The sequence below is a fragment of the Galleria mellonella genome, unplaced genomic scaffold (genome assembly GCF_026898425.1).
Source record: "Galleria mellonella isolate WM207_F2 unplaced genomic scaffold, CSIRO_AGI_GalMel_v1 utg132, whole genome shotgun sequence".
NCBI classification, from domain to species: domain Eukaryota; kingdom Metazoa; phylum Arthropoda; class Insecta; order Lepidoptera; family Pyralidae; genus Galleria; species Galleria mellonella.
Window position 1 is genome coordinate 5,339,477 of NW_026441989.1, and position 24,944 is coordinate 5,364,420.

General features: G+C 33.2%; 3 protein-coding genes across 8 annotated transcripts in view; 1 reads left to right on the forward strand and 2 right to left on the reverse strand.

Annotated features, from left to right (window-relative positions):
* LOC113518447 (exostosin-1) overlaps positions 1-23,158 on the reverse strand; it is a 32,779-nt gene extending 9,621 nt beyond the window's left edge. The window contains exons 1-10 of one of the 6 annotated variants that reach the window (XM_031913058.2): positions 22,949-23,158; positions 20,692-21,475; positions 18,954-19,880; positions 18,551-18,752; positions 17,538-17,657; positions 17,118-17,435; positions 15,524-15,645; positions 14,947-15,127; positions 14,002-14,246; positions 9,964-13,507 (exon numbers count right to left, since the gene is read on the reverse strand). In XM_031913058.2, the coding sequence (XP_031768918.2) occupies positions 13,327-13,507; positions 14,002-14,246; positions 14,947-15,127; positions 15,524-15,645; positions 17,118-17,435; positions 17,538-17,657; positions 18,551-18,752; positions 18,954-19,843 (2,259 nt within the window). In that variant the 5' untranslated portion in view covers positions 19,844-19,880; positions 20,692-21,475; positions 22,949-23,158 and the 3' untranslated portion in view covers positions 9,964-13,326. Of the gene's footprint in view, positions 1-9,963; positions 13,508-14,001; positions 14,247-14,946; positions 15,128-15,523; positions 15,646-17,117; positions 17,436-17,537; positions 17,658-18,550; positions 18,753-18,953; positions 19,881-20,691; positions 21,476-22,915 lie in introns of those variants that run through there. The other 5 variants (XM_026903369.3, XM_026903372.3, XM_052901623.1 and 2 more) reach the window with 5 other exon arrangements.
* Positions 591-3,638, forward strand: LOC128202204 (uncharacterized). Its single transcript, XM_052901636.1, has 2 exons — positions 591-981; positions 1,506-3,638. The coding sequence occupies exon 2, from the start codon at positions 1,511-1,513 to the stop codon at positions 3,380-3,382; it is 1,872 nt and encodes a 623-aa protein (XP_052757596.1). The 5' UTR covers positions 591-981; positions 1,506-1,510; the 3' UTR covers positions 3,383-3,638.
* Positions 4,188-7,504, reverse strand: LOC128202207 (uncharacterized). The gene is made up of 2 exons (XM_052901639.1): positions 7,137-7,504; positions 4,188-6,612 (listed from the first exon to the last, which is right to left on the reverse strand). Exon 2 carries the CDS (start codon positions 6,605-6,607, stop codon positions 4,736-4,738), a length of 1,872 nt encoding a protein of 623 aa, XP_052757599.1. The 5' UTR covers positions 6,608-6,612; positions 7,137-7,504; the 3' UTR covers positions 4,188-4,735.
* Positions 23,159-24,944: the final 1,786 nt, after the last annotated feature.

Genomic DNA, 24,944 nt, shown 5'->3' on the forward strand with positions numbered 1-24,944 from the left:
CAGACATTTTTTTCTTTCTACAATTTTAAATTAAATTTATTAGAATAAATGCTTCGAACACACGCGATCTAAGTACCTTTTGTGTTTATTATACCTTACCTACCTAGGTATAAAAAGAGTACTTACGTAGATTTTCTTTTATTAACTGTTTTATACGAAGATCTTGATCTCTCAAATTAGCATCCATTTTACTTCCAGTGATTATCAACTAAATTAATAATCCACAAAGTATTAAATAACGTTTTTATGAAATATTTAGCACAAAAACAATACCCTTTAAATATCGATCGTCAGTAACTGTGGCTGACTTACCTATATTCTAGCAAGCAGGACTGCCAGATGTGAAGGGGAAATCCCCAATAAATTGTTGCATGTGACTGATGATGTGAGCATGTTCGTTTCATAATAAAAATGTTGCCAGGTAACCAAAAAGTCGTATGTTTTTGTGCGAATTACGATCATAATCTTTACGATCGTACATTAAAAAATAGACAAATAATAGTATGAGTACGATTTAAATCGTATATCTGTCAACCCTGCTAGCAAGACAGCGACAAAATCACGTTGCATAACAATGTAGCCCAAACTTATATCTTATGAAATATACGGAAGAGATACGGACTTAGAAAAAACAGAAATGTTGTTCTTTGTGGAAGTCATTGATGAAATTCTATGTATTTTAGCCCGCAAACTTTCTTCAAACAAAAACAGCGCCATCTAGTATCGAGTTCTGTAATTATCTCTTTGTTTATGGATTTGAAGTAAGACCGCCACGCATGCAATACACTATGACTGGGGATTCCCCTATTCGTCGACGCTGAATATGAGGCGACGACAATCACTGTCAAACGTGTTCACTATTACTCTGACTCTGGTAACGTGACTTCCTGGTAACGTGTTAGGTAGGAAAAGCAGTAAAAAAGTGCATATTAAGGGAGCAGATTTGAAATAATATTTATACTTAACAAGAAATAATTAAAGGTAAGTGGATTTTTGAATGATACAATTATATCATGATCACTTAACAATTTTAACTTAAAATTAGATGTATTATTACAAGCTTTTATTTAGCTTGCGTTATGTAAATAAAAGTATGTAGGTATGTTCGTATGTTGATGCAATTATCCTCAATCCTCAACCGACTGGGATAAAATTTTCCATACACGTTTATTTTGGATGATAGTGCATAGTTAGCTGAGAGTCGTCATTGGATAATAATGGTGGATAGCCTAAGATGTGTACTAGATATTTATTTTTAACATAATATGCGTAAGTACCTAATCGAATTAAAGAAGTTGCTGAGAAAAATACAGAACAATACGATAATAAACTAGCGTCTGCGTTTAATCCTCCGAGGAGATGTAATTTTACAAAGGTTTTTTGTATTTATTTTATTATTTTTTTAATAAATTTATTGTAAATAACAAGAAATAATCATTGTAAAAAAATAGGCACTCTATTGTTGAATTTTCGTCAGACCAACTAATCATCGTTCATTTTTTTAGGTTCAATGGGGAGACCTAAAGATTTACGCATATGGGAGCACTACCGTACTTTACCAAACAAGTCTGTTTCTTGCAAGCTTTGTAATAAGGTCTACAAATTCAGTAATGCTGCCAAAATGCTTCAACATCTTATCACTTGTCCAAAATCTCCAGAAACATTAAAAGACTCTATGAAACTTATAAAAGATAGCTCGTCCAAAACCAAAATGTCTGGACTGTCAGAGATAGAGACAAATGATTCTTTTATAAGCCCCTCGTCGTCTGCTAACACTACAATAAATGCTGAGTTTCAAGACACCGATGATCATATAAAAACAGAATTAGCGAGAGCTATATTTGTAACAGGGACGCCATTATCGATGGTGCAACATCCTTTATGGATACAATTTTTCGAAAAATTGCAACCAAAATTTAAAATACCTTCACGTAAAGCTTTAGCGACAAAATACTTAGATAAAATATATAGAGAAATGCGTTTTGAGTTAAATGAGGAACTAAATGCTTGTAGTTACTTACACCTTCAGTGCGATGGCTGGTCTAATTTAAGAAATGAAGGAATAATAAACTTTCTTATATCAAAACCTCAACCTGCATACGTTAAAAGTTTGAATACAGAAAGTAATCCTCACACTAGTGAATACCTTAGCCAAGAAGTTGAAAAAGTAATGAAAGTGTATGGAGCAAATAAGTTTCTTGTACTTATTGGCGATAACGCTAGAAATATACAAAAGGCATTCGAATTAACAAAACTCAAATATCCACATGTTGTTCCTCTCGGTTGCTGTGCACATATCCTTAACTTGTTGTGCCAAGATATTGTAAAGATACAAGAAGTAACTGTGTTTATTATGCAAGCCATAAATATAATAAAAACTGTTAAAAGGAGTCAACGATTAAGTTCCTTGTTGATAAAATCAAGGCAGGGTGAAGATTCTACACAAACACTAAAATTGCCTTGTGCTACAAGATGGGGAAGTCATGTTACTTCGTTAAAAAGTTTGAAAGCAAATAAGATAGCTTTGCAAATATTAACAGTTAGAGAAGATGTGGTAATTTCAAGAGATATTAAAGATTTAATTCTAAGTGATGATTTCTGGACGAAGACAGGGGAATGTATAAGTATTTTGGAACCAGTCACTGAAAGCATATTTTACTTAGAGAGCGACCAGAATCGTTTGCATCGCACATACATTACATTTAGAGATGTACAAGCTAAGATACGTTTTGCATTAAATGAGATTTCGACATTGAGCGAAGAAAGCAAACAGCAGATTCTAACATCAGTATCTTCAAGATGCAATATGGCAATGAGGCCAATACATTTTGCAGCATATATTCTAGACCCCAGGACTCTAGGAGTCGAACTTACTCAAGAGGAAGAACTTAAGGGTATGGAGTTTATCTACAATTTAAGCCAACACTTAAGTTTGTCAAATGTAATGGCAGATTTGGCGTGTTATAAAGCTAAAGAAAACTTTTGGGCCAGAGGATTTGTATGGAGCTCATTAGATAGCATTGAGCCCCTAATATGGTGGAAAGGTATTTGTGGTTCCACTGAGTTAAGCAAAGTAGCGATTCGTATTCTATCAGCTCCCTGTACTTCGGCAGCCACTGAGCGTTCCTTTAGTATCCAAGGCTACATACATAATAACAAAAGAAATCGACTTACAACTGAAAGAACTGAAAAAATTTCATTCATTTGTTATAACTGGAATCTTAAACATAAAGCTGAATGCGAGGACATTCAGTTTAATGAAGAAAATACCTTAGAAGCTTTCATTGAGCAAGTAAATGAACATAACAGTTTAGACGAAATAGAGCCTATCGAACCTATACAATTCATCGCTTGTAATAACTCTGAATCTGACAGTGATTGACTGTAGTTTTACATTTTACTTTCATCTCTTTCTTAATAAACTCAAAATCAAATTAAAAGTTTTTTATTCTGTAGGCTGCATAATAATATTGTCTATGTCCAGTATAGTGGACGTCTTGCGGCTGAGATGACGATGATGAAGTACAAAATCATAAACACCCAAAAATTTGGGTGTTTATGGGGTTTAAACCCAATAAACCCAAAACACCCGGTTTTTACCCACCAGACTTTAAACCCACCCAGGTGGATTGCCCATCTCTAAAGCAGAGTTATTCGGCGCCAAAAACATGCATAGGACAGAGATAGTTATAAAAATCATTCTCATTTTCAGTCAATCTTCCTATAACTTTCTTTAAATCCCTTCTTATTCTTTATAATTTATTTAAATAAGTATCTATTTTACTGAACTAGGTGTTATTTCGTGGAAGACCATATCACTAACTACTTGGTTAGAACTATTTTGTTTAATTCCACTACATTAGTACGTGTGTGACTGCCAGCACTTGAAGATTGGCCACTACTATTACCATCAGAAGTTCCACAACCTTCCAGAGTAGCTAGCAATCTTCGACTGCCCGTTTGTTTACGCACGTTTTTATTAATAGGGTTTAACAGTTCCACTCTTAACCATTAATACGCCTATGTTCATTCGATAATTGTGATTAAAACCAGACAATAACAAGTTTGTTCCTTGAATTTTTAATTAATAATCTTTCTATTTCTCTCATAAATTATTTACAATTAGTTAGGATTTTGTACTCTAAGGACTTCGGAGAAAATACAGAATATTGTTTTATAATTTCCAAGTCGTAACCCAATATACGAGTATGAGATAAAAAGAGATAAAAATGACTTTGTGAATGTGCACATAAAACCCTTTAATAATGATATATCATTGAGAAGGATAGGTCCATTTTACAATTATAAAGAAAATAAAAATAGTTTCTAAATTATTTCTTTTGCAATAGAAAGGTCGGTCAAATTGGTTATTTTTATTTAGAACATTTGGTACGGAATAGTAATAAGCACCACAACGAGACTAAAAATGTTGACTGCTTGGGTACCTCTGTCCGTACTCGTGTTTCTGTCGGGAATAGAGATGGGCAATCCACCTGGGTGGGTTTAAAGTCTGGTGGGTAAAAACCGGGTGTTTTGGGTTTATTGGGTTTAAACCCCATAAACACCCAAATTTTTGGGTGTTTATGATTTTGTACTTCATCATCGTCATCTCAGCCGCAAGACGTCCACTATACTGGACATAGACAATATTATTATGCAGCCTACAGAATAAAAAACTTTTAATTTGATTTTGAGTTTATTAAGAAAGAGATGAAAGTAAAATGTAAAACTACAGTCAATCACTGTCAGATTCAGAGTTATTACAAGCGATGAATTGTATAGGTTCGATAGGCTCTATTTCGTCTAAACTGTTATGTTCATTTACTTGCTCAATGAAAGCTTCTAAGGTATTTTCTTCATTAAACTGAATGTCCTCGCATTCAGCTTTATGTTTAAGATTCCAGTTATAACAAATGAATGAAATTTTTTCAGTTCTTTCAGTTGTAAGTCGATTTCTTTTGTTATTATGTATGTAGCCTTGGATACTAAAGGAACGCTCAGTGGCTGCCGAAGTACAGGGAGCTGATAGAATACGAATCGCTACTTTGCTTAACTCAGTGGAACCACAAATACCTTTCCACCATATTAGGGGCTCAATGCTATCTAATGAGCTCCATACAAATCCTCTGGCCCAAAAGTTTTCTTTAGCTTTATAACACGCCAAATCTGCCATTACATTTGACAAACTTAAGTGTTGGCTTAAATTGTAGATAAACTCCATACCCTTAAGTTCTTCCTCTTGAGTAAGTTCGACTCCTAGAGTCCTGGGGTCTAGAATATATGCTGCAAAATGTATTGGCCTCATTGCCATATTGCATCTTGAAGATACTGATGTTAGAATCTGCTGTTTGCTTTCTTCGCTCAATGTCGAAATCTCATTTAATGCAAAACGTATCTTAGCTTGTACATCTCTAAATGTAATGTATGTGCGATGCAAACGATTCTGGTCGCTCTCTAAGTAAAATATGCTTTCAGTGACTGGTTCCAAAATACTTATACATTCCCCTGTCTTCGTCCAGAAATCATCACTTAGAATTAAATCTTTAATATCTCTTGAAATTACCACATCTTCTCTAACTGTTAATATTTGCAAAGCTATCTTATTTGCTTTCAAACTTTTTAACGAAGTAACATGACTTCCCCATCTTGTAGCACAAGGCAATTTTAGTGTTTGTGTAGAATCTTCACCCTGCCTTGATTTTATCAACAAGGAACTTAATCGTTGACTCCTTTTAACAGTTTTTATTATATTTATGGCTTGCATAATAAACACAGTTACTTCTTGTATCTTTACAATATCTTGGCACAACAAGTTAAGGATATGTGCACAGCAACCGAGAGGAACAACATGTGGATATTTGAGTTTTGTTAATTCGAATGCCTTTTGTATATTTCTAGCGTTATCGCCAATAAGTACAAGAAACTTATTTGCTCCATACACTTTCATTACTTTTTCAACTTCTTGGCTAAGGTATTCACTAGTGTGAGGATTACTTTCTGTATTCAAACTTTTAACGTATGCAGGTTGAGGTTTTGATATAAGAAAGTTTATTATTCCTTCATTTCTTAAATTAGACCAGCCATCGCACTGAAGGTGTAAGTAACTACAAGCATTTAGTTCCTCATTTAACTCAAAACGCATTTCTCTATATATTTTATCTAAGTATTTTGTCGCTAAAGCTTTACGTGAAGGTATTTTAAATTTTGGTTGCAATTTTTCGAAAAATTGTATCCATAAAGGATGTTGCACCATCGATAATGGCGTCCCTGTTACAAATATAGCTCTCGCTAATTCTGTTTTTATATGATCATCGGTGTCTTGAAACTCAGCATTTATTGTAGTGTTAGCAGACGACGAGGGGCTTATAAAAGAATCATTTGTCTCTATCTCTGACAGTCCAGACATTTTGGTTTTGGACGAGCTATCTTTTATAAGTTTCATAGAGTCTTTTAATGTTTCTGGAGATTTTGGACAAGTGATAAGATGTTGAAGCATTTTGGCAGCATTACTGAATTTGTAGACCTTATTACAAAGCTTGCAAGAAACAGACTTGTTTGGTAAAGTACGGTAGTGCTCCCATATGCGTAAATCTTTAGGTCTCCCCATTGAACCTAAAAAAATGAACGATGATTAGTTGGTCTGACGAAAATTCAACAATAGAGTGCCTATTTTTTTACAATGATTATTTCTTGTTATTTACAATAAATTTATTAAAAAAATAATAAAATAAATACAAAAAACCTTTGTAAAATTACATCTCCTCGGAGGATTAAACGCAGACGCTAGTTTATTATCGTATTGTTCTGTATTTTTCTCAGCAACTTCTTTAATTCGATTAGGTACTTACGCATATTATGTTAAAAATAAATATCTAGTACACATCTTAGGCTATCCACCATTATTATCCAATGACGACTCTCAGCTAACTATGCACTATCATCCAAAATAAACGTGTATGGAAAATTTTATCCCAGTCGGTTGAGGATTGAGGATAATTGCATCAACATACGAACATACCTACATACTTTTATTTACATAACGCAAGCTAAATAAAAGCTTGTAATAATACATCTAATTTTAAGTTAAAATTGTTAAGTGATCATGATATAATTGTATCATTCAAAAATCCACTTACCTTTAATTATTTCTTGTTAAGTATAAATATTATTTCAAATCTGCTCCCTTAATATGCACTTTTTTACTGCTTTTCCTACCTAACACGTTACCAGGAAGTCACGTTACCAGAGTCAGAGTAATAGTGAACACGTTTGACAGTGATTGTCGTCGCCTCATATTCAGCGTCGACGAATAGGGGAATCCCCAGTCATAGTGTATTGCATGCGTGGCGGTCTTACTTCAAATCCATAAACAAAGAGATAATTACAGAACTCGATACTAGATGGCGCTGTTTTTGTTTGAAGAAAGTTTGCGGGCTAAAATACATAGAATTTCATCAATGACTTCCACAAAGAACAACATTTCTGTTTTTTCTAAGTCCGTATCTCTTCCGTATATTTCATAAGATATAAGTTTGGGCTACATTGTTATGCAACGTGATTTTGTCGCTGTCTTGCTAGCAGGGTTGACAGATATACGATTTAAATCGTACTCATACTATTATTTGTCTATTTTTTAATGTACGATCGTAAAGATTATGATCGTAATTCGCACAAAAACATACGACTTTTTGGTTACCTGGCAACATTTTTATTATGAAACGAACATGCTCACATCATCAGTCACATGCAACAATTTATTGGGGATTTCCCCTTCACATCTGGCAGTCCTGCTTGCTAGAATATAGGTAAGTCAGCCACAGTTACTGACGATCGATATTTAAAGGGTATTGTTTTTGTGCTAAATATTTCATAAAAACGTTATTTAATACTTTGTGGATTATTAATTTAGTTGATAATCACTGGAAGTAAAATGGATGCTAATTTGAGAGATCAAGATCTTCGTATAAAACAGTTAATAAAAGAAAATCTACGTAAGTACTCTTTTTATACCTAGGTAGGTAAGGTATAATAAACACAAAAGGTACTTAGATCGCGTGTGTTCGAAGCATTTATTCTAATAAATTTAATTTAAAATTGTAGAAAGAAAAAAATGTCTGCCAAGCCGTAGACGAAGCCGATCTCAAAATATATTTGGCGATAGTGAGACCCAGTGTCCAGATGATTTACCCAGCGTCGTCGCAACAAAGAAAAAAAACGAGGATAAAGTAAAAGAAAATTTACTGAAAGAAGAAACAAACTGTTCTAAATGCTTAATTTATGGAGAAGAGGATAAAAGAAATGAGTATTTCGGACTGTTAGTGGCTCAAGAATTTAAATATATACGGCCATGTGTGCGAACGAGGTGTTATGAAGAAATTTTAAAGTATCTACGGGAAGCAAAAGGCCAACATGTTGATCAACTGCAACATGAAAACACTGAAAATTAATTACTTTCATTTTATTATATATAGATTTTTAAAATTTCCTGAAATATTATTAGTTAACGTTTTATTTAATATTGTAGAATTGATCAATACAATTTATAAAAATAATTTATTGGTATTACTTACATATTTTCAAAAAAATACGTAAAAACCTATTTTTTTGGGTGATTATGGGAGTTTATGGGTGTTTATTGGGTTTTTACCAAAGCACCGGGTTTAAACCCGGTGCTTTGCCCATCTGTAGTCGGGAAGCTATGGCCTGCCTGGCTATTTCATTTAAAAAAAATCCTTTTCTTTCCATTTCATTATAGTAGTTAAGTTCTAAAACAGAGCTGTCCAAAGCATTTGCAATCTTAGGCCAATACAAGTAGCAATATAAATTAGGCCTAAAAGAAGGCCACAGAAACTATTACTTTGTTTGAAGGAACAAATACATAATTTGTTCCTCAAATCTGTGCCTCTAGTGAGAAAGGGTTCAATTCAAAATGGCCACTTTTCAGGAGAGCCAAAAAACAATTTTAAATAAAGAAAAAAATTCTGCTGCTTTTATTATTTGCTAATTGAACAAGTTAATGATTGCTTTTATAGTAATTTTTTCTCCTCTTTCTTATGAAATTGTCGTTTTTTGTGTAAAACCAATAGTTTTAAAAATAATTCTATTATACCTAGTCACACTTAACAAAAATATTAAAATTATCATGTGAAAATAGTTTTAAGTTGAATTAAAACTATTTTATTGAAGTATTGAAGAAAAACAATGTTGTGTATTTTACGCTATAAAAATAATAAATGGTGTAAAAGGGTTCAAATCAAACTGATTCATTTTACACAAAAATAAATTCATATTTAAAGGGTGGTTCTAAGTATCTTGTCATTTTTGGCACTATTTTTGTAAAATATTGTAGTTTTATTTCTAATTATGACTTTTTTACCACAAATATTTTGTTAATTGTAGCCTTTTACATGTTTACTATCTCTATTGTTTTTAAAGATATCGTTACGATTCTTATACCATTCGAAAGAGAAAAATTTGCTTATTTAAAGTAGCCTAAAAAATAAAAAGGTGTAATACACTACATAAGTAGATATATATATATATATATAGCGGCGCACCCGCCGGTAGCCTCGCGCTGTTGGCTCGTTGCTAAGCAACGGATACCCCGGTAGCGGTTGGGCAACGGGAGGCCGGCGGCAGTTGGTCGTTGAACACCGCACGCAGCGCAATAGTCTTTCAACTTATTTTAATTATTTTTATAACGATCCAACAAAGGCTATAACTTGAGTTATACCTTTCTCACTAGAGGCACAGAAATTAAAAAAACACGATTGCCCTAACAAAAAACGAACAATTCTCCAAAAAATTATATAGCTTCTTGGAGCGATGATTTTATCAATATGCCATACATCCAAATCAGTTCAGGCATTTAAATGTTATGATGGAACAAAGAAACTCACATACGAGTACCTTAAAAATATTACACAATTTTTTTGGGTTAGTGTAAAAGTAAAAATACAGGGATTTAAGTAGGTACCTAATTTTATTATTTCTTCGTTCATTTATTTTTTACAATTGCATCAATATCAACAATAATATTAGTCATTGCCAGACGCAGTACAGGTAAAAGTGACTTATTTGTATTATATTTAAATTTTATAAAATTCATGGTTTACAAACAGTACCTACACTATACATCATCAAATGTATTTTTAGTAAAATTCGTTAATAATAAAATAATATTCGTTCAAATTAAATTTACAAAAGGGATATTTCCGTAATTGTGGTAAATCAAGAACATGCCGCGGGCCGCACGAATAGAAGCCGAATTCGACCCATCATCGTCGACTATTTAATAAAAATAGTAAATATAAAATTCTAATTTTTGATATCTTTTCATTAAATAACGTGCACGTTACACCCCGTGTTGCAGGCGTTCATATGCTACAGTCGCCATATCATCAGACAGGATGTATGTTTGTTTTGCCACCTTCGTGAAAAATATTCGTATTCGTATAAACTATTCTTTTTACGATTTAATGACATTATGGAGCCACGTCACGTACATCTTCTAATGTACTCGGTGTCTATACCCTGTCAGGTCGACCTCCTCGTGGTTCCCCCTGGAAACCATCGTGGTTAATTGTAGTTGAATTCGTCAGGATGGGTTAATTAATTGACTTGCTTTCATTCTTATCTATCATCTCCCACTGGTGCCTCGTCAGTGTATACCAATAGCAGAGGCGGGGTTACCATATCATTATCACACATTAAAAAAAAACGTTACTCGGTGGTACACGTTCGAAACTATATAAATAAGTAATTGTAATAGTAATATTACATTATTCATGTTGTATATTGTTACAATTAGGGTAGACCTCTAAAAATAACAACATCGAGATTTTTAAGAAACCACTCTCGTTCCAATGACCTCACTGTATCGATACAAATTGTACAAACAATTTTACAAGTATTTTCAAATAGGCAATTATAGTATCGATATATGTATATAATACAGTTATATTAGTGGTAGGTAAGATATCCGCAGAGAACATAGCAAGATATACTTTTACAATTAAATGCCCATAGGTACCTATAATATACCGATTCCATACAATATCGTCATATAATTTGTCAAAATAGTATACAGGTATGTATGTTTACCGTTTTTTGTATTAATATTTTAGTACCGGTTACAACTTATACAACCAAATATAATAAATGGTTTGACGATGGTTATGTACTCACATTCTGGTACTTGTATGAAACTATGTTACCATTTCCAGACTATATTAAGAAATAGTGTAGAAGTAGTGTGTGTATTAAAAAAAAAACTAATTTGTTTTAATAAATGACGTAGTAATTTATAAAAAAAAATGAAATTGTGGTAAGTGTGACATAATCGAAAGAACAAGCGACGGTTTAGCATAATATTCAATAGATTTTATTTTAATTGGTAAGTATATTAATTAATTCACAATTTAATATACCGGAACTGACTTTCTATGTTATATTTGCAAATTTAATGTACTTACAGAGTTAACCTACTAAATTCATTGATGTTTCCACTATTTATATTTATAATTGTAAGTAATGACAAATTCTTAAAAACTTAAAATTATGTACCAAAAATATTGCATCACTTAGTATAGTATATGCAGTTTATTGTTAAATTGTCACCTTTTTAAAATAACCTGTAAAACCGGTTTTAAGTGGAGATAAACTATATATAAGTATTAACTTTTTTATAGTCAGGGAGGCAAACGAGCAGACAGTCCACCTGATGGAAAGCGGCTACCCTTGAATACCTGCAGTACGAAAGGAGTTGCTTGTGTGTTACCGGTCTATCGAATATTTATAGGCACGTTTTTCTAAATACCCGATATTATATTGTAAGGGGATAACTGAAGACGGGAGCTCATTCCACAACCTAGATCTACGAGGTAATGAACGGGATGGTAGAGCGCATGACACACTACCACTTTCCACATGGAAAGTGGTAGTGTGTCATGCGCTCTACCACTCTACCACACACAAGAAAGGAGACTCACTCTAGCTAGAATTGTAGTCAGTTAGCAAGAATTGTCAAACTTTCAAATTGCTCCACGTTGTATTGAGTCAAGTGGAAGGAATTGATACTGGGGTGCTCCAGTCCATGATGTGAGCAGTACATACGAGTATGTAGGCGAATTTGGCCTTAATAAAGCAGGAGACTATGTTAAGGAGTGAAATACTCTTTCGTCTTGCTTGGAATCCCAAATTTCTTAGATGCCAATTTCGCGGTTTCTTCTAAATGACCTCTGAATTGAAAGACTCTAGAAATATCAAGTCCAAGGATCTCGATGCTTTTATAGATCTCAAGAGGAGTATCCAGTACCTAAGGTGCTCTATCAAACGAGGTTTTTTTTTTGTAGTAAATGCATAGACCGTGTCTATGAAATGTTAAAGAACACCAAATTACATTTTCTTCACTCTGAGAGCTGCTCCAGGGACGCCTCAAAGTTAAGCACCAACTATCTTCTACTGTTTTCCGATACAATTTATAATAACAAATAGGGCTATTCCATTTGAATTACTTATTCATCTATGAAATTTGATATAATATAGTACTTGAAGTAATTTATACTAAACATAAGTTTTTTTAATTGTTGATGGTTTTCCATAAATTTTTAATTTTTACATTATAAAATAAGTTTTTTATGTCACCTACTGATGTCTTGATACATATGTAGATAGTTTTACAACTCTATGAACATTCTATTTTTTCAATGTATTGTTTTCTCAAAGGTTGTGTATGAAAATTCTTAAGTAGCTGTTTTCAAAGGTAAGATAACTACCTCAAATTTTTACATATAAGCAATTTTAGTGATGTATTTGGTATTTCTAAACTTTTTTCCTAGTGGTTAAAAAAGTGCAAATTAACATGCTTCACTCTATATGAAACATTTTCATTACTTAATTATATTTATCTATCTTTATGACAAATCTAAACTTTACGATACTTACATTAAATTCTTGTAAGGTTTAGATATGCGACTTGATATAATAATAATAGGCAGGAGGATAGACAAACAAATCAAAACTACACACTAGTGTTCCAAGCCGAGTAGAAAATCTGTTTAGAAGAATAATTTAAATAGTATGCAATCTATCTTTAAACACTTACTTTATCTAGTATTATAAGACCATGTACTTTTGATTGGTGAATGTTTATCCGAAAACAATAGACCACAGGTTATATCTGGCATCACGATTATCTGGAATAATTTTATATACATTCCATTTTCATGTATATTTTATGCAATCGTTACTCATCCTTTACCATAGGCTTCGTTTCCGTAATCGTATAATTTTATCTTGCGATATGCACGATTTTACGTTAAAATATTAAGACGTCACCAGTTCCATTTTTCTGTATTTTTTTCTAAGAGTCGACACGGAATCCTTAAATAGAATGGGATCGAGGCGGAGAATAGATCGCATCAATGGCATGTATCCCCAAGCAGTGGCGAACGTATTGAGACACGATTGCCGTTGAACAAAATGTTCGGGATCACTCCAAGACGACCTGTAAAAAATTAAGAGGCTCTATAATAAGTATTATTTTGTGAACAAAAAACTTTGTTATTGTACACCTTGAATTGTTCACGATATATGAAGATAAAAATAAATAAATATTATCATTACTAATACATAAGTAAATACAGAAATAAAACATCTCATAATAAAAAAAAAAAGTACCGACACAGTCATTTTGCGCGCCTATATATTATCGTCGGCTAAATGTCTAGACTGGTTTGGCCGGTGACATGGATTAGAAAGAAATAAGAAAATCCTTTAGAATAAGCTATTATCTGTAAACCAAAAGCAAGGTATTTTTAAATTTTTGGAAAGTACTTTGCAATGTTTAGTTCTTTTTGTACTTTTAAATAGAAGCAATCATAAGCATTATTTGGTAACAGGCTGGATGTAGAGACCGGATATTTATCCAAACATCCATTTCATTTCTAGTCACATTTGAGTAAAATAATCGTAGCGGTAGTGCGAACTGCGAATACGTACCTGTACCTGTGGTGTGGCGCCTTGTAGCGGCGGCGCTGGGCGAGCTTGAGCGGCGGGCGGCGCGTGAGGTGCGCCACGAGGCAGTTGAGCAGGATGTCCTCGCAGTTGCGCGCGCGCCGCACGTGCAGGCGCAGCGCGGGCGCGGCCGCCGCGTACAGCGCCAGCGTGCCGCGGTGCACCAGCGCCGCGCCCGGCAGGACCATCGAGTACGCACCGCCCCACTTGCTGCTGTAGCCCCATGCGCCCTGCGCAAAACAAACATTCAATATATGGTAAAGTTATTAAAAATATAAAAAAAATACAAAAACTACACGAGACTGATTTATTAACTAAAGTTCTTTTATAGTAAAAACTACCACAATGCTAGCTGTACATACAGTGAAGGTTTTATGAAATGACTGTATCACGTGATCTTGAAAGTAACAATTTTACATACAAAAGTTTTAACAGTATAAAAATGTCTACTAAGCGGTCTCCATCGTCTAATAGTTTTGTTCCAGTCGTTTGCCAAGACCCTCGTAAACTTGTGTTATTTAGTAGTCTTCATTTACACAAACTTATAATTGTAAAACTAACTTTTGTATGACAAAAGTGATGGTCCAATTTTAGTCCCTTTTTTCTCAGCTAAAATCGGTCGGTAAAACCATAAAAAAAAGTTTTAAAAATGCCTAACATTTACTTACATCAAAATATTTCTTAATTGGTTCGACTATTCAATTGACATAGTTCCAAGTTTTTTTTTTTTAACAATACTATATTTCAGCGAGAAGTTATTTTCTAGAGATAGCGTTACTATTGCATCATATTTGTAATTTGATTATTATTAGAGTTCTGTACCAAAATGGTACAAAGGAAACTTTATAGTGTGACTTGTCCATCCATATGTCTCTGTATATAATTCTGTGACTGTCAAAGCTTTAAAAAATAAATATAGTAAAAATATACCTTAGCTTCATCCCAATAATGTGTGCGTGCGGGATAGCCCACAATGCGCTCGGGGAAGTGTTGCCAGACTCGAAATGCGAAATCCAATTCCTCAGCCAACAGCGGTGCATCCCCATCCAAAGAGAATACTGCAGCTGTGGATACTGCCCACAATGGCTGCCATCTTGCTGATACGCCTTCTCTGAAATAAATTAAGTTGTTAAAAGATTCATATAATAATGGTGGCACATACGGACACAGAAACTAGAATTTAACACAATAACCTAAAAAAGGAAAATACTCTAAATATAATAAAAGAATTATATTTAACTCTAAAGATACTCTTATAATCATTGCAAGTTATAAGCATTAAATTAATATATTTTGGTAATCTTATTTAAATTGAATTTAGTTCATTCCCGAAAGATGTACATATATAAAGATATATTTTACATAAACATTTATTTTAACTAGACAAGGTTATCGACCAAGCAGTTTAATATAAAAGTTTATTTCAATTTATTAAGATAATGTTGTCATCTATATTTAAATATAGGAGCAAAAAAATTAAACTAATATGCAAACGATATTTTTTTACCCAGGATAGTGAGTAGTGGCGTCGATGACCAGCACAGGCAATGGATCTCGTGTGTCTCCAGCTACACGTGCTAAAGATTTCAACGATGGCGCTGCGCGTTCGCTATCCCATACCAGTACCACCTGTAAAACACGATGTTCAGTACAATAATATACACAAATTATAAAGTAGAGAATTTAATAAGTAATAAATAAGTAATTTAGTAAGTCAATTTTATGTAGTGAATACAAAGAGAACAACGTATAAGCAGCAGAACTGGAAGGAAGTAGGGGTCGAATATTTGGGTCAGGTCACGCCACAATACAAGCAACAGAGTACTTGGTATTTCAAGATTATTAAATAAAAACAATTATGAAGTATTATATTATAGCATATTCCGATGTAAAACTTGTATACAGGTAAGCATATGGGGAATTAACAATTTTCATATATATTTTTAATTGAAATTTGTTCATTCAAGATTGAGCTCATTCTGAAAACAGGTTGTATCATTAAAAATTAGTCAAATCTTGAGTGCAATGAAAATTCAAAGTGATACCGTGAATGTGTTTTGACGTGACAATTGAGTGAATTACGGGAATACCAGTGCGCGTACTTAGGAAGCGAATAAGAGTCATCTGTTCACATATTTGTAAAGTTGTTGGTTTAGGAACTCAACAAGTTTACAAAAACTTTACTTTAAACGTGAACAACCACCAAATACTTTTAATTTTATGGAATCCCATATCAAATGATTATAAATCAAAGATATATTTTCCGCTATTTCAAAATAATATTTGTACTTAACTGTGGTTATTATTTAATAGCCAAAAATAAATAATTTCGCAGAAGCCTGGTGATTTTTCTACGGAATCCCTAGGTTTCAATGTACTCACTTTTGGAATCGTCGCTTTAGATCATACGAAAGTTGAAATCAAATGTGTTGTAAGTTTAAAATAATATGAAATTTAGAACTTTTTAAAGTTCTATTGGCAAATGGCAAAATTATAATAAATAAATAAATAGTGAGTAATAAACAGTAATATCGCGTTCTAACGATATCATCCTATAATAGATATTGAATTTCATGAAAATCATGATACAAGAACAGACACACACTTATGACGAAGCTATAAGGTTCTATTTTAGTAGATTTGATTACGAAATCTAACGGTTATTCCGTTAGGTTTCGTAGTACCTAATAATAATAATGAGTATAGATATCTCACAACTGTATTATAAACGCGAATATTGTCATATCAATTATTTTATAATAATATTATATTTAATGATATAAGTTAGATAATATATATTTACTACTATTAAAATTGTATGCATTAGATTTAATTTTATTTACTCAACGAACACTTTTTTATAATAATTACGACGCCCAACAAATTATGTAACATCATGTATTATTACAATGTAGTACCATTTATTTTGAGAAGCAGTTACCGTTTATCTCTTTTCTTACTGTTGTCACTCTATTTTTATCGTAGAAATATGATACTTGATGTCTTTTTCGTATCTACTTCATGATTACGTTATTGGATATTCTGTGAGTATTTGTAAAAAAACACATTAAGTATAATTAGTCAAAAAATAATAATAATACCTTTTCACAAAATTCACTACTCGCAATATTTGCGAGTAATTTGTGTAACGCTGGCGATGTTGCTTGAACATACAGTAGTGCTGTAAAAGTGTTACCCGGTGTGGGCGGTGGTGAGGCGAGGGGTACGGACGGCGCAGGGAGTGGAGCGGGCGGGGCGGGGGACGCGGGCGGCGCGGGGGGCGCGGGGGCTGCGATGGGGAAATGAGCTCGGGAGTCTCCATATGTTGCTAAAGTTCCCAGAGCTCCAGGCGTAGCGTTCCATATAAGAGCCTCACGTTGCCTTGACGATCTATGTGCCAATATACGCTCCAACAATATCTGCATTTAATTTTTTTATATTCATATAAATATAAAACTGTTGCCAAACAATTGCTTATAAAAACATTATTATGTTATTAGTAGTATTTATGATACTCTTACCTCAATTGTAGTAAAGACTATTTTTTCGATAGAAGAAAAATACTGTTCCCACAATAATTGTGTCTGTTGTCTTAACGCAAGCACTCGTTCAGGTGACACTGAACGGACTAACTCCGGTACCTAAAACAACATTAAATACATGTAACCGGCATTTACAAATTACATGTAACCGGCAGTTGTTACATTAAAATTATTTATCAAAAACCACGGTAGTTAAAAACGTAGTCTTATTTTTCCTGGAATAATTATTCCATATAAATAAAACTATACCTGTGTTAATTAAAATTATTACAAATGATTGATTGGATTAGTAAAACCATTTTGAAATGTTGAATATCCCTTTCAGTCCTTCTAGGAAAAAAAAAAAAAAAGATTAATGTTTTTGCAATAATTATGCGCCAATAATATCTAAAATTACTTCAAATTTCATGTCGATAGCATTAGTAGTTGATAAGATAGCACTGTGATAGTCAGAAAAACGGACAGGTGGACAGAAGAATAAAATCACACCATAAGAGCACCTTTGCAATAAAATAAAATAGTGAATTAGATCGTAATAAAATAGTAAAGCAATATAATAAATTATATTGCTTTACTATTTTATTACAGAATATGGTAGCACCTAATCTTCGGAAATGGCAACGATTGTAAGAAACCTCATGGTTCTCTCATATGTCAGTGTATTCTGTGAAGTGCTACTATATACTATACCTATAAGCGACGATTAACACTTTCTATCGGATGAGCAGTCAGCTTATTTACCATTTCAACTTGTACAACTCCTTTCTGGACCTCTAAACAAGTCCGTGAGATAAAATGAGATAGCAACGCCGGGTGACTCATTCCAACTCACGGACACGCTAGCGATGTCGATTCATCGACGAATTCGCTTGCCACTTGTCTAGAGGCCCAGATGTCACATAGATAATGTATTGCTTTATGCTGTTGTGTTTATTTCAAATATTATCATTTAGTTTTCTTTACGTATAAATATCGAAAAATACATTAAATACCTGTAATAGTAGACGTTCATCGGCCCATATAACAGCACGACGCCAATCAATACGTTCATCAAACGGAAGTCGCCAGCCATTACTTAGCAAAACGGGGACACAACCAGCTGCTAATGCTTCAAGGAAACGATATGAACCAAGGCGACGACCACGCGCTACTAAACAAAATGTTGAGTTTGCCAACAATTGCTCGTAATCAAATCTGGAATAAAATAAAACATGTATTGGTGGCATAATTGTTTGATGTATTTAACGTTAGCAGCTTATATGGACTTAACGTTATTTTAACATTAATAATTAGATAAGTTAAAAACAATCTAATCTGTTAAAATAAAATAGTAAAGGTTGAAAAACCAGTACATTTGAATCTTTATTTTTGACGAAAATTAAAAAAAAATCTCACTTATCATATTCTCGATTATCGTCATCACACCTTTCATCCCTCAAATCTTTCCAAGATTTACCATGACGACAAGTAGTAACTAAAATAAGATTGTTGCCGTCATGTAAATGCCACAGTGAATTTCTTGTTTCACTGCCAATTCCATGGACATAACGTTTCCCTTTAAAAGCCAACAAGTGCTGCCGTGGCGCTGGGAATGGATTAGCAGTAGCAGCAGGAGGCACGCCACCACGTTCTGGATGTTCTTTGTGAAATAATGGTAATGATACATCAAATCCATCACGAAAAATTGTTTCAGATGCACTGGCTCGAGCTAAAATAGCTTCACCAGGATCAAAGCCTAGAGCACCCTCTGCATAATCTGGCCATGTTCCAGCATATAAATTGAAGATGAGATGATTTCGGCCATTCTTCCAATACGGCAAGCGTAATAATCGTGACTCAACATCAGGAACATGCTCTGGTGATAAAGGATCTGCATCCAAAGTATCCACAGCTGGCAAAAACAGACAAGCCTCATTGGGATCCTTTGTAGCATACCGTGATTCTCGTACTACTGATAGTACTTTACGATAAGAAGTACTTATAGGCCCTTCTGTTGGATACACATATATTTTTGGATCATTTCCACATCTGGAAAAATCAAAACATGTCTCCATGCGACATGGTTTAGCATTGGAATCTGGCTGTCTTTGAAGATGTGAAGGTGCTTCCGATAATTCTTCAAGTGAAGCAAAGGTAGGCAACTGATCACGGCGACTACTTTGAACTATTTCCGATTTTAATGGATGCCCACCAAAAAAACAATATAACAAAAAGGCACATGATAAAATTAGAAGAACATATCGTTTTTTTGCTTGCATCTTAGGATCATTCAAATCAATTAACATTTATAGTTATTTTAAGACTCTTGCATGATGAAGAAATCTGAAAATTAAGCATACAATTAAATAATTTCTGGGGCTTAAAATTTCAGTAGGTATGTTTATAGAAGTTTACAACTTGCAAATTCCATCAAGACTTTGTGACACAAAAAGTTTGAAAGTGATTGGGTATCATATGAGATATAAGTAGCTTGTAGGTTTGAGGGTTGAGTTAGAGCATTTACTTTTAAATCATCCTACAAACCGAAACATAAAAGATAGAATTGTTACAGAGGAAATTGAAGAATAACATTTATAAAATAAAGAAAAAATGTAGATGGGTAGGACATCCTATGTTAGGGAAAACCACAGAAGCAACATTAACAGATTTTTTTAATGGGATTAAGTGGAATGGTTACCCTACCGGTTCTATTAGTATATTTTGGTGAAATCAGTGAAAGCTACTAAATGACAAATAAGTTGGCTTAGTTGGGCTACCATAATGAATTCATAAGGAATTAACTATTATAATTTCCAGGGGGAATTGTATAGATGTTCCTGGTAAGCTGTGCTAGCAATGAGAACTGACTCCTTATTATTATCCTTACATTACTTCAACACATTAACCAGTCTGGGAGATGGAGGTTGTTCTGACTAGCAATGGAGTTGCTAAATCATATTACAGTGAACACTCTCTATAAGCAACATTCTTTATATTTTATTTATTCTACTTAGCTTATTTAGTAAAAGATATAAATAAAAATATTCTTAACATTATTGGACCTTTAGCACTGCCTTTAATACTATTAATTTTGATAGGATTGCTAACCTCTCTCAACATATTTCCAACAGCAATTGACTGGTTTCGTAGTTACCTGTTTGGACGTCGGCAACGTATTCGCATTGATGACATTTTATCTTCTTGGTGCCATACGTCAGCTGGCGTGCCGCAGAGTGGCGTCTTATCTCCTCTTATATTTGCCTTATTTATTAGCACTATCACTTCGAAACTTCAATCTTCCTACCACCTTTATGCAGATGATTTACAGATTTACTCTTTGGCCTTTCTTGTTGATATCTCTTTAGCTATGTCTACTATTAACGCCGATCTGGAACGTATATCTGACTGGAGTAAATCTTATGGTCTTGTTGTAAACCCCCTGAAGACACAAGCCATTATATTATTGGTAGTACCAGACTTATTTCAAAAATTTCCTTGACCAGTCTTCCGCTTGTGGTTTTTGATGGGGTTTTAATAGATTACCAGAAAAAAGTAAAAAACCTTGGCATTATTTTTGATAACACTTTGTCATGGTCTCCACAAATCAGGTCAGTTAAAAAAATGTTTGCTGCTACTAGTGTCTTCAATAGGTTACGTAATTTCCTCCCAGTTAACACCAAAATTGCACTCGCACACACCTTACTCACATCCATTCTTGATTATGCCGACTCATGTTACTTAGATCTCACAGAAGAGTAATTAAACAAGCTTGAGCATCTTTAAAATTTATGTATCCACTTCATATTAGGTCTTCGCAAATATGATCACATTTCTCAATTTCGTACTCAACTCAAGTGGCTCCCTATCCATTATCGTTGAACCTGCATATCCTGTCTCTTCTTTACGCAATCCTTTTTGATCCAGCTGCTCCTGATTATCTAAAAGACCGATTCTTATTTCTTAGTGAGGCTAACATACTAAAATACTTTATGCAGTGTCAATAACCTCCGCCTCAAATTTCCCGCTCATTATACTTCCTTTTATTCTAAATCCTTTACTGTTCAGGGCATTCACCTATGGAACTCACTACCTACCTCTATTCGGTGTGCTCAAACTCTTACTAGCTTCAAAACCTCTATTAAATCCTACTACCTCTCCCTTTAGTACTATTTTTCTGTGTTCTCTTTTTTTTTACTACTTCATTTTCTTCTGTTGTATGTGTGCTATTAAGTATGTGTATGCTTATGTACATATTTGATAGTGTATATATATATATATATATATATATATATATATATATATATATTGGTTGTTTTGAAGAGATTTCTTAGCAATAAGGCCACCTTTTGTATCACTTCTCATTAATATTTACTGTATTTGTTATTTTTCTTTTTACATGGTGCAATAAAGTGTAAAATAAATAAATTACCAGATGGTTAGTATTTTTATATATATTTTTTTTCCCTTATAAGCAACTTTTCCCAATAAGAAACTATTTTATTTAAATTGGTTCAAATGAGTTGCTTATATAGAGCGCTCACTGTACTAAGAATCATCTACCCTTACAAAGTTGGCAGGCTAGGCAATCCAGAACATAAAAAAGAAACAGGAACTACCACTGGCACAATAGGTTAGAGAACATAACGCCATACCTGGTGCATTAAGCATGATTAAAAAAGAACAGAAGACTCTAAAAGAGAACTTTGGTCAAAAGAGAGGTGACAAAATAGTTATTGATAAATAATAATTGTGTTCCACAAAACAGACAATTGTGGCAAAACCAGTTACTTTGATTTAAAAACTACTGAACTGATTTCCATAAAATTTCTATGGGATCAATCTGTAAGGATATCATAATCATCACCACTGCAGCCATTATCTGTCCATTGCTGAATATACTGCCATAAGGAATGGTCCTGAGCCTTTCAGATAAAGATTTTTCCAAATTAGTCTAAAAATGATAGAGTTATGAGGTAACAAACATAAAAAAAAACAACAGATTTGAGAATCTTTTTGAAGTCAGTAGAAAACATTTAGATATTTGTTACTTTTTTAATATAAACTAATAAAGTGGAAATATACTAAATTTTTAATAACTTCACAAATCCATAAAATTAAAACAAACATTATTAGTCTGATAAAGTTTATAGTAATGTTATTTGGATTTTGTTACAATTTTGAACCTGGTAGATATTCTACGTTAGGGATAATTATTGGTCACAAAATTATAAACTAGCCTTTAGAGTGTATATGTTTCCTGACCGGCACACAAAGTAGCCTATATCCTTCTTTAACTCATATAATAAGTGTACACCAAAATTTCATAGCGACTGGTTATGCCATTAAAGCGATATAAGGTAACAAAAAAACAAACTCACTTTCATATATTGTAAGGATTAATAACTACTTACAAAGAGTACTTAAAACATCATCTAAAATAATTTCATTAGAAAAAAAATGTATTAATATTTAGAATTACATCACTTTGATAAAGTACTTTTATACGTATACAATAATATCAGCATTTTATAAATAAATATATTAACGAGAAATATCCACGGTTTGTTTTGTTTTTTTTTCCATGACTTTTTTACTGGGGTTTAATTTTTTTTCAGGATTGCCAGATATGGTCTTTAATTTTTACCCAACTGTCAACTTTTTTACTCCATGTCAATATTAATCCTTAATTTTTACTCATTCCAAACTTGTTAGTACATTTAAATATAAAATATTTTTTTTAGTACTTTTAACCCTTGGATCATATAAATTGTGCCCCCATCATAGACATCTAAATAGAGAAGATGAATAATAGCGATACGCGAATATATAATTATACTATAGGACTACTAATTATTCGCCTGGATGTTTCATTCCAATTATTCGAATGTATTTGAAAGTCATTAGACTACTAATTTTATTAATTCAATATACTGCTTCTATTAATTACAATACTAAATAAAACTGATTTTTATAAAGGTTGTTAATACGAGGGCTGCCTTTTAAGTTGTGTCATTTGAAATAAGTATAGACAATCTAATAGATTATTACCATTTACTGTTTTTCAAAAAAAATCTCTACGATAATTAATACACTTTTGCATGCGTTCAAAGCAGTTTTTAAAACATTTATTCCACTCCAAAGTGCGGAGTAGTCAAAATGACTGATTTGTAATCGTCAACAGCTTCTTCAGGTGGGCTGAAATGTCGACCACAAAGACTTAAAGATGGCACAATCATTGAAATCCTTTAAAGCAGGTATCAAAAAATTTTATTCTAAAAATCCCTCTTCATCGATTTTCGATGATTCGAGCCAATTATGAATATATATATATATATATATATATATTTACTGGGTATTATTTAGTTTATCTTTAATTGTACGGTTATTACCCTTATACATTCTACAGTTTTCTTTCATCCCTTTATGGGATAAGTCCGCCAATGTATTATATATTAAATAATTTTATGTATTCAATATGAATTATGTATAATAAAGATTTTATAATATAATACAACACTGCTTAATTTTGGGGAACGTAAAAAAATGCATGGGTTTGAATATAGTATTAATGTGAATTGTATTGTAATTGTAATTATTGCAATTTTTTTAAATTAATATTATTTTATATAATAATTACTATAATGATATAGTAACGTATTACAAGAATCTGTAACAGATGTATATGAATAAATATGATTGATTGTTTGAATCGTTAGGGCTTAAGTCAGGGCTGTAAGGCGGATGATCTAAAATTTCGACATTATGGATGCTCAAAAACATCTTTGTTTGGCGGGTAGTGTGCGAACGTGCATTGTCATGGCGCATACGACGTCTTAAATTGCTTTTTCGAAATTCAGTGATGACTTGTGGCAAACAAACAGTGGTATACCAGACAGCGGTAATCGTCTTGCGATCTGCTAGTACAATAGTGGCGACGTGGCCACCCTTTGCCACAAACGAGGCAACCATTTATTTCGAAGTGCTCCGTGAGCGTATGGCTTTGGTCGGTTTTGGCTCATCCTGGAAGACCCAGACTGCTGTTTAGAATCTGGATCGTAAGCATATATCCAAGACTCGTCACCACTAACCATATCATAAACATGCTTTGACTCTCCTCGGTTGAATCGCTACAGAGTTTTGCGACACCAACTAACACGGGCTGTACGACCTTCAGGACGACCTTCACGTGGCTTGTCATATATATACTGATATTTCATAGTTGAATTATAAGATTTTTAATAACTAATTTATTAAATAATGAAATCATTCGGATTCGCGCATTGCTAATGGATAATATTGAACTTTATGTATGAGGCAAAAATTTTGTTGTTCTTCTGCCATATGACAACTGTTAACCCGATGTAATCCTTCAATCTCGGATAGCTATACGCGAATTTACTAATATGT

Excerpts from the sequence above, each read along its gene's own strand:
- LOC128202204 (XM_052901636.1), top strand. The coding sequence starts at position 1,511 with ATGGGGAGACCTAAAGATTTACGCATATGGGAGCACTACCGTACTTTA.
- LOC128202207 (XM_052901639.1), bottom strand. The coding sequence starts at position 6,607 with ATGGGGAGACCTAAAGATTTACGCATATGGGAGCACTACCGTACTTTA.